General features: G+C 43.1%; 1 protein-coding gene across 1 annotated transcript; it reads right to left on the reverse strand.

Annotated features, from left to right (window-relative positions):
- Positions 1-1,588: 1,588 nt before the first annotated feature.
- On the reverse strand, positions 1,589-18,428 carry LOC143839127 (cholinephosphotransferase 1-like). Its single transcript, XM_077340960.1, has 8 exons — positions 18,172-18,428; positions 14,059-14,206; positions 10,580-10,721; positions 9,405-9,489; positions 6,195-6,326; positions 5,238-5,396; positions 4,365-4,490; positions 1,589-2,626 (listed from the first exon to the last, which is right to left on the reverse strand). Exons 1-8 carry the CDS (start codon positions 18,412-18,414, stop codon positions 2,495-2,497), a joined length of 1,167 nt encoding a protein of 388 aa, XP_077197075.1. The 5' UTR covers positions 18,415-18,428; the 3' UTR covers positions 1,589-2,494.
- Between the last annotated feature and the right edge of the window lie 261 nt (positions 18,429-18,689).

Here is an 18,689-nt window from a genome sequence, read left to right on the forward strand (position 1 = left end):
ACTTGCAGATAGGGAATCCTCTGCCCATTTTACCAGTGTCAGCTTATTCCTATTACCCCCTACACTTTCTGCATGGTGACTTCATGGTAGCAACCAAATGTTTACTTTCTCTGTGGTGCCAGTGGGTTATTTTGAATTTTGTAATTAGGCAAAAAGTTGACAGAATGTCCACTATTTCCTGTCTGCTTCATGGACTCCTGCTTGTGGCCTGGCCTTTTGGCTGTCATCTGGATAGCTAAGAGCCACTTATCTTAAAATACAATTGCATGATGCAGAAATCTTCACTTTGCTGACAGTTGAATTCTGAAGGGTATCATTTTAGCCATGTATTCTACTTCATTCTTAATTTTTTTTTAAGCGTCTTCACATTTTGGTATGTTAAAGAACTCTGCATATCCCCCTCCCCTTGAATATTGAGTTGCATACACTGGAAGATTTCAGGGGGGGGGGTAAGGATTTCTGTCAAACAGAGCATGTCTTGCTTGCTTCCTCCTAAATCCCCCCTGAATTGATGCTGCTTGGGAACAAGGGGACACCCAGCACAAAGGAGGAGACAGAAGTCTGCAACAGGAGTGAGAAACCAGCAAAAGAAAAATCACTATGTTCATCTTACGGCTGTGATAATCCTCTGACGTGTTTAACCCAGTAAGTAATCTTATAATTACTGGATTTATTTGGTTGTTTCAACTGAAGGGCCAAACTACCTATAACAACTGCATGTAATTTTTCCTTTGTACTTATACAAAAATACAGCCACAAAGACTGATATCTGCAGCAGAAGACTGGAGAAGTTTCTTATTGCCTTTCCCACCACCGTTTATTCCCCATATTCTTCCTCTGGGGAAAGGAGACATTTTGAAATTTTAAAAACACCAGAAGAGAAGGGTTAGATCATCCCTTCCATTTCCACATTTGTATTCTATACAGCAGTGGTCCCCAACCCGCGGGCCGCAGGCTGCGGCCCGGCGCCGGGCCGCGGCTCCCTCACCCCGCCCCCCCCCGCAGTAAAAAACTTCCCAGACCGCAAGCTTGCGGCCCGGGAAGCTTCTTACTGCGGGAGAGCGGGGAGAGGGAATCAGGGCCGGGCCGCACATTGCGCATGCGTGGCTAGGCCGCGCATGTGCGGCATGCGCGGGCGGGCAGTTGCCCTGCCGGTCCCCAGCCTCAAAAAGGTTGGGGACCACTGCTATACAGATTATAGCATCTGCATTTTGTGAAAAAACACTAGAGAAAAGTGAAATGTAAATTGATAAAGTGGCCATTATGAAATGTTCTGTGTATTGTATTGCTGGGAGTGGCAGTATATAAATCTAATAATAAATTAAAAAATAATAAAGTAAAAGCACAAAGGTTCAGAAAATTAAGGCCCCCCAAAAGGGAAGAGGCACTTCATTTCACTAGCCATATATTGCTAAGAGCAATAAACTGTAGATTCAAGTGGGTAGCCGGGTTGCTTTGAAGTAGCACAACGAAATTGTAAAACCTGTAGGGGAACACTTCAACCTTCCAGGACATTCAACAAGGGACCTCAAAGTAGCTATTTTATTACAAAGGAACTTCGAGAACAGACAAGAAAAGGAGACTGCAGAAATGCAAGTTATTACAATACTAAAAACCCTGGACACAAAAAGGACAGGTATTTTATCTCACTATGCATGCTAACCTCATTCAACTCTCATATCCACATTCCTTACAATCCCCTCTTCTTTTTAATTTATTTTATTTCAGATAATGTGACTGTAATGTGATGTTTGTAATATGTAATGTAATTCTGACTCTCTGGTCTCAGGACAAGATAGTTGCCAGCACAGCTTGTCACTTGCAGGGATGTTCCACGCTTGGGTGATGGATGGGGCTAGTCTCTTAATTATTTCTTTTCACAACTGGGAAAGTGTCTGCTATTAATTACTAACATGTACATGCACAGTTTTCTTATTCCAATGTTTTTGTGAACTACAACTGAACTCAAAAGGACTGATTAGCTGTTTTAGCAGAGAATTATCATGGCATCATACGGCTTAATTTGGATAGTATGACAGTTTACTAATTTGCCATGATTTATTTTGCCCTTATTCTGGTTGTTCATTTAGTCTGAGGAAGAGTGCATGCACTCGAAAGCTCATGCCTTGAATAAATCTTTGTGGGTCCTAAAGGTGCTATTGGAAGCAATAAACTGTGGAATAGATATTTACATCTATCTATCATTAAAAATATGTTGTGCAATATTACATCTATAATTAATTGAATTACCTTCTAAGAAATTCATAGTTGTCCAATGACAACTGCCAGAAATCTGCCAGTCAAGGATTAACTACTTGGCAGAAGTCCCTCTCAATTATTTTGTGTCCTCACAGGGTATTTGCATTGACTTAGGAAGCAAATTTTATGACCTCTCATGCACAATTTCCACAACATCTGTATTCCTGAATAAAGGTACTTTCCACAATACACAATTTCTCCCTAACTGCTCCTCCTCTTCACCATCAGCTACAAGTCACTCATTATGGTTTTGAACCTGTTCAGGAGCTTGATGAGGTGGGATTTTGAAGACATCTATGCGAAGGTGAGCAGCAATCTGTATGCACAGCCCAGTGAAATATCTCAGCAAATCAAGCAAAGATATGAACTAAAGACAGGGGGGAAAGCAGTTGAGAAATTGAGTTCAGCTTTGTACAAATGAATTCGGTGTGCTTAAACTCTCTTTTACTTCATAGTTAAAGTTACAATTAGAAATCTGTGCCAGAAATTAGCACTGATGTTATGTTGCCTGACTTTAACTCAGAGATTCCCTGCCCCCTTTTAAAATATGTTGAATTAGGTGCAAACCCCTATGGCTCCCCCCCCCCATTCCTTTTGTCTACATCTTACACCTATGATGAGCAGCTTTCTAAATGTATTCATTGCAGGCTGAGGAGGGATGAATAAGGAATGGGTGGGAAGGCATGACTACCTCAGTGGAGAATCCCCAAATCCCTGAATTACATGCTGGTAACTCTAACAGTGTTTTCTTTGACAACATTTTATCCTGCCTTTCTGCCCTCATAAGGGCCATCCATGTGGCTAACAAATTAAAGCATAATAATAAAATCACATTTTAAAATCATTAAAGTCATCCCTCCCCCCAAAAAACACATCATTAAAACAAAAAAACTGAACTAAATAAAAAATAAAATAAAAGTAAGAATTAAAACATTGGGCAGGAAGGAGGGATCAAAAATGTCTTCACCCACTGGCGGAAGATGGGAACAGAAAGGTACAGGCACATCTCTCTAGAGAGAAAGTTCGACAACTTTGGTGCTGCAGCCAAGAAGGCCCTCTCCAGTTTGCCACCTGACTAATCTCAAAAGACAAGGCCCCCCCCAAAGGAATGGTCTAGGAAGAAGATCGTAGTGTTTGGGAGCAGGTGATCCTTCAGGTAGGTTGGTCACAAACTAAATAGGGCTTTTACGTTCAAAATCATCACATCGAATTGTGCCCAGGACAAACTGGGAGTCAGTGTGTATATATTTTGGCAGTTACGTCTCCCTGTTAAGATTAGGCAAATAAAAATTACCTGGATTTAACAATATCATTCCAATTCATCCAGACCCACATATTTATAACTCACCTGTTGTGACCGACACTTGCGCAGGGTAAAATATGTATTTCAGAGCTGCTGACAAAACCCCACTGACACAATGCATTAAAATCTTTTTTAGAAATACACAGTACCTAGCTCCTACAGACTTATTTGGGGAGGGGGGTAACCTACTACCTGTCAGGAACAGACCAAGAATAGGCTGTTGAGCTTGCGTTCAGAAGCTGGGTTTTGTCAGTATACTTACTATGGCACAATCCAAACACTGCTGTGATGACTATTACATTTGGTGGTTTACCGTAACCACAATTTTCTTGTATCCAGCATTATGGCACACTATGATTATTATATCATGAAATAAGTAGTAATATAGGGAACTGGAAAACACAAGCTTGAAAGACATTCAGCATTTTGGCCTTGATGACAGAAGCAAGCCAGTAAGTAAACAGCTCCCAGTTTTCTGCTGAGGATTTTGGCATTACTATAGATTAAGGTGACCAGATTTCAACATTGGTAAAGCGGGACACCATTGACTGGGGGGGTTCTTGATTAAAAATTTGGTCTATATGTAGCAACAAAAAGTTTCATAGAACACATAGAACGCAAAAATAGTATTGTAATATATATATTTTAAATTTCAACATAAGTACAATTTGCCAGGTGCCCCCAGATGTCCCTCCTAAAGTGGAACAATCTGGTCACCTTACTTGAATCAAGGGAAAACCTCAAGAAAGCACAATTTCCTTATTTTACATAGCCAATGCAAATTAAATGGAAAATGCCTCACCAATGCTATCCACAGAATTACGTATTCATCAATCAAAACGTCGCAATACTGGTTAAGAAATAGGAGGCCTGGTCCAATAAATGCAGTGTCTGGCAGGATCATTTCACTTTTTGTTATATGTGCTACCTGTAAATCAAATATTGGATTAAGTTTCATGTACATTGTTTAGATCCCATTTTAAATTGTGAGTGACAGTCAATGATCCATCACTGTAACAATATTTATGTCCACCACAAGGAATTTATTCAAAGAAGTCTCACTTTCTGTTCTGGAATGATGCTGTTAATTTATTACTATAGTGAAATTAGTATAATGAAATATGAAGGTGAATACACCAGGGAGGCTTAAAAAAAAAAGTCTAAAGGCTAGAGTTTCAAACTTGCATCCATTCCTAGTATTCAGACTGACATTAGCAAAAGTGTACTCTGAAACTGTTCATGGCATTCACTTTCATCCATAACTACCGTATTTGCTGGCGTATAAGACGATTGGATACTGGATGGAATGTAGAATGAGGTGTGCGGGCATCTGGAGGCCACTATAGGCAGCTATGTCTATCCCAACTGAAGTGCACCTGGCGTATAGGACGACCCACCCCCCACTTGAAGGCATGTTTTTTCAGGGGGGGGAAAGTAGTCTTATACGCCAGCAAATACAGTAATCAGTAGGCCTTGATTCACATTTTTAATAATAACAATAATAATCTCAACAGCATAGCCTTACGCAGTGCCCACAAAGATCTTTATTAACTACCAAATAACTTAGCACTTGTATGACTCTTGGATGTTCACAGTGATTAATGTATATTATTATCTTGCTATGACAATTTAGTCAGTACTACATATTAAATGTTGAGATCTCCGTACTACTTACCACCAGTTTTTGTGTGATCTTGGCACACACGAATCCAAATGTCAAGGCATACAGGCAAGGATGCTTTTCAAAAACATGTGTTGTGGACTTCTTATAGATCATTAGTGCCAAAATAATAATTAATGCTATATGGAGTCCTGGTGACAAAACACTTGTTCCCTGAAAAGCATACAGAAAATACCCAGCAAAGCTTTGTTATAATATAGGTTTGAATGCCTTTTGCAGTATTACTGTTCTATTTAGTAATGTTATCGTTCAGCCTGGAGAAAAGAAATGTTCTGTCTGGAGAAGAGAAAGTTGAGAGGCGACATGATCGCTCTCTTTAAGTATCTGAAAAGTTGTCACTTGGAGGAGGGCAAAGAACATTTCCTGTTGCAGCAGAGAATGAGACCTGTAGCTATGGCTTTAAACTATATGTAGAATGGGTACCAGATAGATATTAGAGTAAAAAGTTCACGGTCAGAGATGTTCAGGAGTGGAATTGACTGCTTAAGGAGGTGGTGAGCTCCCCCTCACTGGCAGTCTTCAAGTACTGCCTGGACAGATACTTATGCTGGATGCTTTAGGCTGATCCTGCATTGAGCAGGGAGTTGGACTAGATGGCCTGCATGGCCCCTTCCAACTCTAAGATTCTATTCTTGAAACAGCAATTTCGTAAACAAACATTATTACAACTCAGGGTTAATCACAGCTGTAAGATAAGGACATATTAAAAATATCTAACAAACAAGTCAAGTGTTTAGTTAAACCAGTGACACAAGGATAGATTCAAGTAGGTAGCCGTGTTGGTCTGAAGCAGCACGATAAAGCAAAATCAGAGTCCAATGGCACCTTGAAGACCAACATAGATTTATTCAAGGCATGAGCTTTCGAGTGCAAGCACTCTTCCTCAGACCATGAACTCCCTTCATGACACATGACACAAGAAAGTGCAGAAGACTGTGTTCTATAGCTTACTGCAATAGTGGAACCATTCTTCCCAATTCCTCCTCCGAAGATTAAACTTAAATAGTGGTAACTGGCGATTACTGCTCCACATGCAAATCCAGCCACAAGAATCATCTTGAGACTCACGTTCAGCACAGGAACCTTTCCATGAAAAAAGCATTACTGGTTGATACTTAATATATTATACAATACAAGTTCGTTTTTGAACTATCTAAGTGTTTTTTTCCCCTAGACTTGAATCAAATACAGTCAACACTCATGCCACCAAAATAGTAATTTGATTAATGCATTTACAATTCAGAGTCTAAACAACAATTTTAATTCCAACCAGTTGTAACTCTTTAAAAAATGGATCGTTCCTTCAGCTACACAACAGGAGTAAGATAGGAAATGCAAATACCATCTGCCTGCTTGGTTTAGATTCCATCATGCTATGAAATGGCATTATTCATATTATCCAGCTAATCAACAAAAGTATTTACCTTTATAACTCAATTGCAGTTTCAAGGAAACCTCCAGAAGGCAGCAGAGGATTTAAAAGAAGAGGAAAAAATGAATTGGCTGTAACCTACCAGGTTATGGTTCAGAAGACAGCCTAGCCTAAAGATCTGTAGTAGTTCCAGAACAGAAGTATTGCAAGAAGAAAAGGTTATGAGTAAAGCAGATATTTTTTTTTCTACAGAATAGCAAAAGTTGATGATTTATTGCAACATAGACAGCACAAAGGGTAGCCTTTGTCCCCTTGCTTAATGCTGCGATGTCTCATAGGACTGAATAATGGGCATCAGTGCTTGAACATTCTAAGAAAGCCAGGATTCTCACCAATACATGGAGATCCCACATCCGGCTGGTACTCCAACAACTTGGTTGGCTCCCAGTTGAATTCTGGATTAAGCTTAAGCTTTTGGTAATCACCTTCAAGGACCAGTATATCTGAGAGACCGCCTCCTTGCCTATACCCCCAAAAGATCCCTGACTCCAGAGAAGCATGTCGGACCTCAACGAGGGCCAGAGCCCCCACTTGGTGGAATGAGCTCCCTGAAGAGATCAGGGCCCTGACCGAACTCCCACAATTTTGCAGGGCCTGCAAAAGGGAGCTCCTCCACCAGGCATTTCCTTGACCCCAAAACATCTGCTGGTCCCCCCCCCCCAGACATCCCCTTCCATTACCAAACAATGCGACCTAACCAAGGCTTTGTCAGTTTTACTGTTCCTGTTAAAATATTGTTCTGCTTGATGTGTTACATTATTATTGTTGTACTTGATGTATTTGTTACAACATTCCATGTAATTACTCTGTGACGTTCTATGTAAACTGCCCAGACCCATTTGGAATGGCAGTATAAAAATATAAATAAGTAAATTGTTTGGTATAGTGGTACCATACAAAAAGCTGAAGATGGAGTCGGAAAGATGAGACTGCAGTTAAGGAATGAGGTGTAAGAAGTGTTAAGGCAGGAGGAGCAGAGAAGGAACGGCTTCAACAGAGAGCACTAATACAACTGCAGCTCCTCAAGCTTTTGCTTGCTTAACTGCAGCTGAAGAGAACAATCAGGCTGAATAAATAGCATTCAAAAATCTGAGTAATGTGAACTCAAGCAATTCTGCTACGAGCCATGATCACTGAGCATATGAACCAGCTGGATACATCTGTTCTGAGAGAATGCTTATTATTATAGAGGACACCTGTATGTCCAAAAGTGACTCTCTTCCTTTCATCCCATCTTCTGGAAAAAATTCAGTGTAATTTAAATTCATGAATATGCAATTATTCTAGCATGCTATGCTATGATTTAATTCCAAGGAACAATGCAGGCAACTGTGAACTATATGGCATCTGCTCTAAGAATGTATAGGAAACAGCCTGTCAACAGATGATGAGTGGATTGCCTGTATCAGGGGTGGCCAAACTGTGGCTCTCCAGATATCAATGGACTATAATTCCCATGAGCCCCTTCCAGCATGCAGCCCAGTCTGGCTACCCCCTGGCCTATAGCCTCAAATCGTGTGGTTTTAGTATTATCTCTCTCCATTTCTCTGGACATCTGAGCAGCTGAAGAAGAGAGGCAAGACCAAGTCGCATAGTTTCAAGTGGGCAGTCATGTTGGTCTGAAGTAGGAGAGCAAAGGTTGAGTCCAATGACACCTTTAAGACAAATAAAGTTTTAGTCAAGGTGTAAGCTTTTGAGGTTTCCAGGAAGTCCTGGAGGATCATTGTCCATGGGGTCGCGATGGGTCGGACACGACTTCCCACCTAAGAACATAACAAAGCTTTCGTGTGCCCACAGTCAATGAAATGGGAATGACCAGTCCAAATATATAGTGTAGATGGTGAGCAATAAATCAGCATATAGAATAATGTTATTCCTATTTAGTCTTTGAATTGGTTAAACACCTTCATTGTGCTGTATGATAATTTACTACTCACTCTCTCTGTGTATGCACTGGTCATTCCCATTTCATTGTGTCTGAGGAAGTGTACATGCGCATGAAAGCTTATACCTTGAATAAAACTTTGCTGGTCTTAAAGGCGTCAATGGACTCAACCTGTCATATCCTGTAAGACCAAGGGGTCTCCTACCACATCAAAAGGTTTACAAGGTTAAGTCTTAATGCCACGGGCCTGAAATCTTGTTCTGAAGCTTCTACAGGGCAATTCTGGATTATACAGAACAAACAATAATCAGTGAGGCCTTGAATAAACTGGTATTAATGACTCTGAGGTTTTGCTAAATGAAGAGATATTTTCTGTTGGCTGATCAAAAAATACAAGTCCGCGCATAGCGAGCTTCTCACTGTGGCCGGGGGCGGGGGGGGGGGGGGAGAGGGAGCCGCGGCCCGGTGCTGAGGCCTTTGTGGTGCGGCACTGGGCTGCGGCCCGGGGGTTGGCGACCACTGCCTTAAAACACAGAATTCAGAATATCATGAAATTAAATTTCCTGTGCATAGCATTGTGGTAAGCTAAGAAGACTTGCGGAGTCAAGACAGACAGCTTATGGCAGACGGGGTCTTTTTCCTTTGTGGACTTCTAAACTCATGCACAGAATGACACATCACAACACTGAGGGGGGAGTACTAGAATTACATGGGGGGAAAAACAGGCCTAGGTTTATGGATAATAGGTCCAAAATTCAAAGGATTAGAAGAAACCACTAAACAGAAATATTTTTGCATAGGAATTATATACAATATATTTGAAGTCTGATTGCTGCTCCGTTACCTGGGTGTCCCACATTGCTGTTCCACCAAAAGCAGTTAACAAAAAGAGTACTATTACGGCTATCTCTCCTTCAGATATATCAATTCTAGAATGAAAAAGAGATAAGATTGGTTCATAACAAGAATTTCATGCCCTGTGTATCAATGTATACCTGCCACGAGCCGCAAGGGAGAGGCGGGATATAAATCTAATAATAATAATAATAATAATAATAATAATAATAATAATAATAATAATAATAATAATCAAACTAAGCAAAAACCCCTTCAGGCAACTCACTGCCTTGACAGATAACAATAAACAGCAGCAAAAGCATCTCCCTCTCCCAAAACAATCATTAATCTTCCTGTTATGGAAGGACAAACAAACCCACTCATTTCAATGAGCTTAAACCAGAGTAACTCTACATAGGATTCAACAGTTAAGAGGGCTACAAACTGGATATACAGGACTCTGGGTAAAATTTAAGTTTGTGAAGCAATGCAGAATTCTGGATTTTAAAAAAATATGGTATTAAAACATCAAGTATACGGGGAAATAATGCACAGTTTCACCCTCAGCCTCGTGGTTTAGCTTCTCGAGGATGAGGGAAGCCGGATAAGGGTTTTACCTAGCAGTACTTCGGACTGCCTGTGCAGATTTTTAAAAAGATACTTGAACAACAGTTGCCACCGTAGCACAAGAAAGTTCATTGTATGACTGAAAATAAGCTGTGTGCATGCAACAAAACAGTTTAAAGCAATATATTTTAAAAGGCATCCTGTCAGAGCTTCTGTCAGAAGTATTGAAGAATTACCATTGGACTTATATATGACCTCACCAACATTTTGTGGTTGGCTCCATCTATGGTGGTAGCCATTTTGTGGGTGCAACCAACACCCTATGTCAGAATTCCAATGGTGATCACAGGCTCGAAAAGGTTGAGGACCCTTAGTTTAGTGAGTCATGGCTGACTAAAGAGCAACTGTGCGCTTAACGTTTTTTCTCTACTAACGCTGCCTAGAAGTCTCCATCCCTTATTATCAAGCACCATGCCTGTGTTGAGCTTTAGTTGACAAAAATGTATTTCCTTGTGCCCCACTGGACCAGTATTAAATCCAAAACTCAGGTTTTACAGCCAGGGCAAATGTTTTTCAAGCAACACTCACAAACACATCATGCAAAGATCCACTTACTTCCCAGTCTTCTGCATGCCTAATACATAGATTTGCCAGAAAGCACAGTAAACTAGAAAACTTCCAAGAAAGCAAAAGAAAAACAGCCAGTGTGGATTTGTTCCTAGCCGAAATGCTATACAGACCGCAAAACAAACGAGAACTGAAAAAAATCCAAGCAGTTTTAGTTAGTTATATAAATATCCAAATTTGTAAACATGTAACAAGTACCACTTTATGATGGTGCAATAAATGGAATAAAATGAAAGTAATACTCAGCCGGCCGTTTTATCAGAATAACGCAGCCCCCACTTTAATGAATTATTTCACCACTTCATTTTAATTAACAGATCAAGCCTATAAATTATGCAACAGCATATGTCAAATAAAACAGTTTGTTGGATATGCTTTTACCTGCAACTAGCTCCTTCCAAAAGGCTTTACTACTCTATCATTGCTACTCTATTATGTGTGCAGAGAGAATCTTTGCCAACATCACACATCTCTGCCAGATTCAAGTGGGTAGCCATGCTGGTCTGAAGTACCACAATAAAATCAGAGTCCAGTAGCACCTTTAAGACCAACAAAGCGTGAGCTTTCGAGTGCAAGCTTTCAAGTGGTCTGAGGAAGAGTGCTTGCACTCGAACGCTCACGCTCTGAATAAATCTTTGTTGGTCTTAAAGGTGCTACTGGACTCTGATTTTATTGTACATCTCTGCCAGACATAGTAACAGCCCCGTAATGGGGGGGGGGGGGGCTGTGACACTATGGTTCAACACTAGATTACTGTCAGGGAGACTCATTAAGATCCCATTCAGCTATGAAACTGGTTCAGCTGTAAAATAAACCATTCACAAGAACTTGTATTTCCTTTTCCAAGAACTCATGGGTCAACATTGCCTGGCCTTTATGCTATACTGCTACCTTCTTTTCACTGTGCCCATGTCTAAGACACGCAGTTTAGCCTATTTCCTACCAATACACAGAAAGGCAGCTAAAAGCAAACATCCCACAAATATACTTAGGCATGAAGTCCCAAGGAATGTGAAATGTGGCGATTGAAATCAGGGGGGAAATTCTTCCATGGATTCCCTCCCCTCATTTTCTCAGAGAAATTGGGAAACGGTTGAAAAATGTCTATGAAGTATTTTCTCTACTGGAGTTATTGTTGAAGATTTTATTTGGTCACATGAACAGTATGAAAATTTTTATGGAAGACTACTGAAGAATTCATTGTTTTTAATTCTGTAAAGCTTAACTTAAATTCTGTAAAGCTTAGCCAAACATGCTGGTAGTCCTACCATGACAGTATGGGATTTTCTTTTTTAGTTATCTATTTTTTATATTTTCTTCTTTTTTGTTTTTGTTTTGCTTTCTCTCAGCAAAGACACATGCCGAGGTAGTACAGGGCCCAACTCTCTATTGGCTGTAGTCATAGCTCTGATTACAGGATGATGAAAGCAAAGCACTATTAAGACATAAATTGAGAGACAAGGTCTAGTTATAATAATTAAGGTAAAATTGTGCACTACATGCTATTAATTAATTAATTCTGGGTCTTCTACAGCCCTTCCTTCTTGATTGAATGCCTTGGGGCAGCTTACAACATGGCATTAATCAGTAACACAATATAGAATCAAGTGGAAAGCCATGTTGGTCTAAAGTAGTATAACAAAATTTGAGTTCAATAGCACTTTTAAGACCAACAAAGATTTATTCAAGGCGTGAGCTTTGGTGTGCAATTCATTGGACACAAATGTTGTATTGTCACTATATAAAACCCACAAACATACAATTACAATGGAAGTCAATAAAATGCAGTTAATTATAAAATCAGTTTAAAAAATTTAAACCACTAGCCCCCAAATGGGGGGAAACAGGGGGGCAAGGAATACAGGGAAAAATGGAGGAGGCCTTGATCAATGGTATCATTGCTGGCCCCAACCATAAGCTTGGTGGAAGAGCTTCATCTTGCAGGCCCTGCTCAAGTTCCTGCACAGGACCCTGCAGGAACTTGAGCAGGGCCTGCAAGATGAAGCTCACTAGGGAGCTCATTCCACCAAGCAGGAGCCAGGGCCAGAAAAACCCTGGCTCTGGTTGAGGTCAACCATATTTCTTAAGAGCTGGGAACCACTAGCTGGTTTGACTTTGCCCATTGCAGGGCTCTCTGTCGGATAGGTAGGCGCTCTCTTAGAAATGCAATAAGCAACTGAAGCAATAAGACATGAGAAGGTTTAATAAGGAAGTATTAAAGTATTTCAGTTCCCCCCTCAATGTTATTTTTCTGTAACCCTCACTCCATAGCTTCCAAATGTCTATAAATTTTACAACTCTACTCCCAAGAGCATGTGGGCATGGCAGTGCATTGCTCAGCCATGGAAATGGCTCCCAAGAGCAGCAAGTGGCAAAGAACAACTTCAGGTAATCTGAGAACCTAACGTCATTTTGCTGAAAACTGGGGGCGGGGGCGGGGGGAGGGGTAAAATTTCCTATGGTAGTACACTCAGGAAGAGAAAGTTAACTAAACTGAGGGCCTTTATGCACCTGTTAACTGTAGTAAAATCCTTACTTTAGGTAGTTGTTATATTCCAGCCATTCTGTATGACACTGCCAACATCCAGCTCCCAGGCAGCAAACAGCTGGCTACCTCCTCCATTTTAAAACGCTAGTTGGGGAATTGCATAAAGTGGATTCCCCAACCTAAAAAGTGCCAGCTAGAGGAGAGCAACCAGCAGGCCAACAACAAAAGAAATGTGTGGAGGCAAAGAAGTGCTATCTCTGCCTCCAATGTCCCACCCTCACACCCACCTTCCTTCTCCCGAGGATGGGATTTATTTTTTTAAGCGAACTGGAGCAACAAATAGCTGTACAGGCGTTCAGGCAAAGCCAAAGTTGTCACACAAAGCATGCCTCTCTAAAGTCCCCCCCCCCAACAAAAAAAAATCAGGAATGAGATTTTCTTTAAAAAATATCAAAACTTGTGATTCCATAAGGGGTGGCAATAAAAAAGCACTATGCATCTATGATTAGATGCATAGACATTTCAATGGAGAAGTATTGAATTTTTTAAAAATTAGCATGCATTATGGCACTTTAAAACATTGAGAAGGGGATTGGTTGCCAGGATTGATTGACAGGTGATAGACGACAGGCGTGTAAAGCACATTGCTCTCTTCCGCATTTCCAGCAGGCAATGTGAAGTGTAAGAAGCACGAAAAGGTGATAGATGGATGCGACACAGCAAGAAGGTGAGGAATGGATGGAGGCTCGATAATATTTACTGCTACACCATTACGGTGGTGAAATGCTATTTTTTTCAATGTGTGGTAATGCCCTGAACCTATCCTACACCCTAATACTACACATGCAGCACTAAGCTTATCAATATCCTTAAAAAGCATATATTTCCCCCCCTTTTAAAGGTGTTTGCAAATTTCTGTTCATGGCTTTTTCTGCATACCTGTACACTAAATTAACAAAAATAATTGTTTTGTAGTTACCTATGGAAACAGAATCACAGCCATGGTCAAAGAGTTCCCCCAAAGGAGAACTGCTGTTGGTTCTTCTGGCTTGTTTCCCATCAATAGCATCCAGTGACTGGAAAATGAAGACTCCTAATGCACATGAAAAGAGGACCCAAGGAGGAGCCTGAAAGAAATACAAAAAGAGAATCCATTTTGGCACCATTTAACCAATGGCTGAAACATTTGGTTAGCAGCATGCGCAGAATAGTCGTTTAAAAACAAACTCACAAAGCAGAATTCATTGAGCCACTAGAGCAGGGGTAGTCAAACTACGGCCCTCCAGATGTCCATGGACTACAATTCCATGAGCCCCTACCAGCATTCGCACTCCTTGGAGGTTGGTAAGGAAGGTTGGTAGAGGAAGCCTTGCCAGGGGCTCCCAGCTTCACCTGAGCTCTGACCAGCAGGAGGGAACGAAGTTGCAGACAAACCAGGGTTTATATTCCAAAGATGTTTCAGGAGCTCCTTATTCCTCTGCCCGGCCTCTAATTGCAGCTCCCTCCCTTATCAGTCTACCTGGCTCACATGAGCCAATTGAGCCAGTGGTCCCCAACCCGCGGGCCGCAGGCCGCGGCCCGCTGCCGGGCCGCGAAGGCCATGGCGCCGGGCCGCGGCTCCCTCTCCCGGCCCCCCCCCCGCAGTAAAAAACTTCCCAGGCCGCAAACTTGCAAACCGGGAAGCTTCTTACTGCGGGAGGGGGGGAGAGGGAATCAGGGCCGCGCCTGCGCATTGCGCGGCGGGCACAGGCGGGCAGTTGCCCTGCCGGTCCCCAGCCTCCAAAAGGTTGGGGACCACTGAATTAAGCAATGCCAGCTATGTACTGAAAGAGAGCTTCAGTCTGAAAGCCACCCCACCACACTAGCAAAACAGTTGCTGATTGCAGAAGACTGTGAGTCATCATAGAGTGGAGACTGAGAGGCAGCCTATATTAACTTCAGGCCTGGGGTATGGAATTACTCCTTCTGCTTGGACTGCTTGATGCAAAAGGGAGCTCCTCCACCAGGCATTTGGTTGAGATTGCCCTCAACCACCATTTCCAATGGGCCCTCCCCCTGAGCCTCCCTCCTATGGCACTCACTACAACTCCACCTAATCCACTGGGCTACCAGTATGTGTTGATTTAATATTCTACGTGTTTTTATATTATTCCACTATGTTGTTTGTCATTATCACTGTATCATTGTTAAACTAAATTATCTGTACCATTTCTGTATTATGTGAACTGCCCTGAGCCATCGGGAAGGGCGGTATATCAATATAATAAATAATAAATAAACGGCTCCTTTGGACTGTCAGACCAAATTCTTGACTCACTGGGCTACATTAAGACATTAATTGCATTCTGTCTGTCCCTTGGTATTCTGTTTTTTTCAAATACTGATTATCTCTGCCTTCCTGGCAGCTCATCTGTTACCTTCTAGCAGAAAGCTGCAACCTGAGATGAACATAGGAGACAAAGGGAGCAGCTTCCCTTCATCGCCTGGGGGAGATGTAGGACGAGAAGAAGCTGAGCATGGGGCAACAGAACAGCAACAAGGTTTTTCAGAGAGGCCAGCACTTCTTCTACCTGGCAAGCAGCAGGGAGAAGAGGACAGAAAAGCCACATAATTAGCCCTCATTGGCAGAGTGCTCCCACATTGCACTTAGCGCTTTATTTCTAACGCTCCCGCGGAGCAGTTTACAGATGTGTAAGGTTGGAGTCTGGGCTATGTTCAGCGAGCACTTGATACAGCAGAGTTTGATGACAGCCCTCCTAGGAATCCTATGTAAACTCCATTCATTATAGTTCAGAGTATATTGCCTCCCTGGATGATGACGGTGGTTACCATTATAGCTCAACTAAATACTGCTGGCAGACTTGAGGTCCAATTAATTTATCACTGATCATAGATTCAAGTGGTAGCCATTTTGGTCTGAAGTAGCACCACAACAATGTAGTCCAATAGCACTTTTAAGACCAGCAAAGATTTATTCAAGATTTATTCAAGGAGAGCTAGTTTGGTGTAGTGGTTAGGAGTGTGGACTTTTAATCTGGCATGCAAGGTTCGATTCTGCGCTCCCCCACATGCAGCCAGCTGGGTGACCTTGGGCTGGCCACGGCACTGATAAAACTGTTCTGACCGAGCAGTGATATCAGGGCTCTCTCAGCCTCACCCACCCCACAGGGTGTCTGTTGTGGGGAGAGGAATGGGAAGGTGACTATAAGCCGCTTTGAGCCTCCTTCGGGTAGGGAAAAACGGCACATAAGAACCAACTCTCTCCCTATTGGGCCAATCTGTTAAGGAGTAAGTTGCCTGCAAGCAAAGTGCTCTCTCCCAAGAGAGGGCCAGTGAGGTAGGGAGTCTGCACACAATTTTAACTGATTGGCCCTCACTGGCAAAGTGAAGTTTCAACTGATTGCCCTCAGAGGCAGACTGCTCTCTCCCTATTGGCAGCACACCTGCAGGGAGGGCCAATCAGGTGGGTAGTTGTCTTCATGCAATTTGAACTGATTGGCTCTCATTTGCAGAGAGCTCTCTCCCAGCCTATACCCCCAGAAGAGCTCTACGCTCCGCCACCTCCAACTGGCTACAGATCCCTGGACCTAAAGAGGCACACTGAACCTTTTCAGTCCTGGCCCCCACCTGGTGGAATGAGCTCCCCAAAGAGATCAGGACCCTGCCGGAACATCCACAATTCCGCAGGGCCTGCAAGAAGGAGCTCTTTCACCAGGCATTTGGTGGGGCTGACTGACCCATAACATCTACAGATGCCTCCCAAACCTAGTGAGGGATTGTCAAGTTATTGTTGAAGTGCCGTTCTCATTGTTCCAGTTGATGTGTTGTTGTTATTGTTATACTGTTATATTGATTTTGATAGTGTTCTATGTGAATGTTCCAAAATGTTTTATGTAAGCCACCCAGAGCCGTAGGGAAGGGCGGTACAAATAAATAAACAAACAAACAAACAAACAAGCAAACAAACAAATTTTGCAACAAGAAGCTAATGATCTGAACCACAATAGCTCCTGGTCTTGTTTTTACTGACTGTATAGAACTTTTCCATCTTTGGCTGCAGAGCACATAGTCAATCTGATTTCTGTGTTGACCGTCTGGTGATGTCCATGTGTAGAGTCGTCTCTTGGGTTGCTGGAAAAGAGTGTTTGCTATGACCACTGTATTCTCCTGACAAAATTCTACCAGCCTGTGCCCTGCTTCATTTTGTACTCCAAGGCCAAACTTGCCTGTTATCCCGGTTATCTTTTGGCTTCCTACTTATTATTCCAATCCCCCATGATGATAAGCACATCATTTTTGGGCGTTGCTTCTAGAAGGTGTTGTAGGGCTTCATAGAACTGGTTAACTTCATGCTCTTCAGCAGCAGTAGACCTGGATTATTGTGATGTTGAAAGGTTTGCCTTGGATTCGAACTGAGATCATCCTGTCGTTTTGGGGATTGTATCCCAAGACTGCTTTTCCTACTCTCTTATTGATTATGAAGGCTACTCCATTTCTTCTGCGAGATTCTTGTCCACAGTAGTATACCTGATGGTCATCTGAATTAAATTCACCCATTCCTGTCCATTTTAGTTCACTGATTCCTAAAATGTCGATGTTCTGTCCTGTCATCTCCATAAAGTTTTCATTGCAAAGATACTGGAGTGATTTGCCATTTCCTTCTCCAGTGGGTCACCTTTTGTCAGAGCTCTCTGCTATGACCTCTCCATCTTGGGTGGCCCTGCATGGCATAGCTCATAGCTTCACTGAGCTACGCAAGCCCCCTTGCCACGACAAGGTAGCAATCCTTGAAGGGGGAAAAGCCTCATTACGGGAACCTAAACTGAACATAATCACTGCATGGATTACTGTGCCATATTATGCTTTTTGAGGAATGGCTATCGTTGATTTAAAAAATACCTGTGCTATAGGAGACCGGAACGTCCAACTGCAGGCCAGGATCCATCCGTTCCCTCAAGCTAAAAGTCTTCTCCATATGGATCACCATGGCCAAATTAGGCTTTCTGAGTAATGACTATGGTTTGATTAAAGCAATACCTTTGACGTAGGAGTCCTGAACGTCCCCCCTCCCCCCCCCCTCTCCGGCGGGTACCTCCTCGGTGGCGCTGGGGCAGTAGGCGAAGAGCAGCAGGGTGGGCAGCAGGTTGACGACGAAGCCGCCCAGGGTGATGGCGTTGGGGGCCAGCCAGAGGGGCGCGCGCTCCACCAGCCAGGCCCAGTAGAGCTGCAGCGGCGGCTCCAGCAGCGAGCGCCCGGACGCGCTATAGCGGTGCTGCTCCAGGCGCCTCAGCTGCGCCGCGCTCAGGGGCTCCGGCAGCGCCCACCGCCAGCCCATGACGCCCGGCCCTGGCCCTGCTCGCCTGCCTGCCTGACTCGGAGCCCCGCGTCGACAGAAGACTCCGGGCGCGGCGGTGGAGGCGAGGCGGACGGCAGGACTTGCGAGCCGCTGCACCTGCGCCGGCGGGAGGTGAGCAGAAAGTCGCCGCTTGCGAGGAGGCCGCTGCTCGCCGCCCGGCCGAGGCGTGGGCAAGAGGCGGGCGCGGCCTGGGCGTTGGAAGCCCGGTGGCTTTTGCCACGGGGGGCTGGCCGCAGGAGGGCGGCCAAGGCGGA

This window comes from Paroedura picta, chromosome 5 (assembly GCF_049243985.1).
Source record: "Paroedura picta isolate Pp20150507F chromosome 5, Ppicta_v3.0, whole genome shotgun sequence".
In the NCBI taxonomy this organism is placed as follows: domain Eukaryota; kingdom Metazoa; phylum Chordata; class Lepidosauria; order Squamata; family Gekkonidae; genus Paroedura; species Paroedura picta.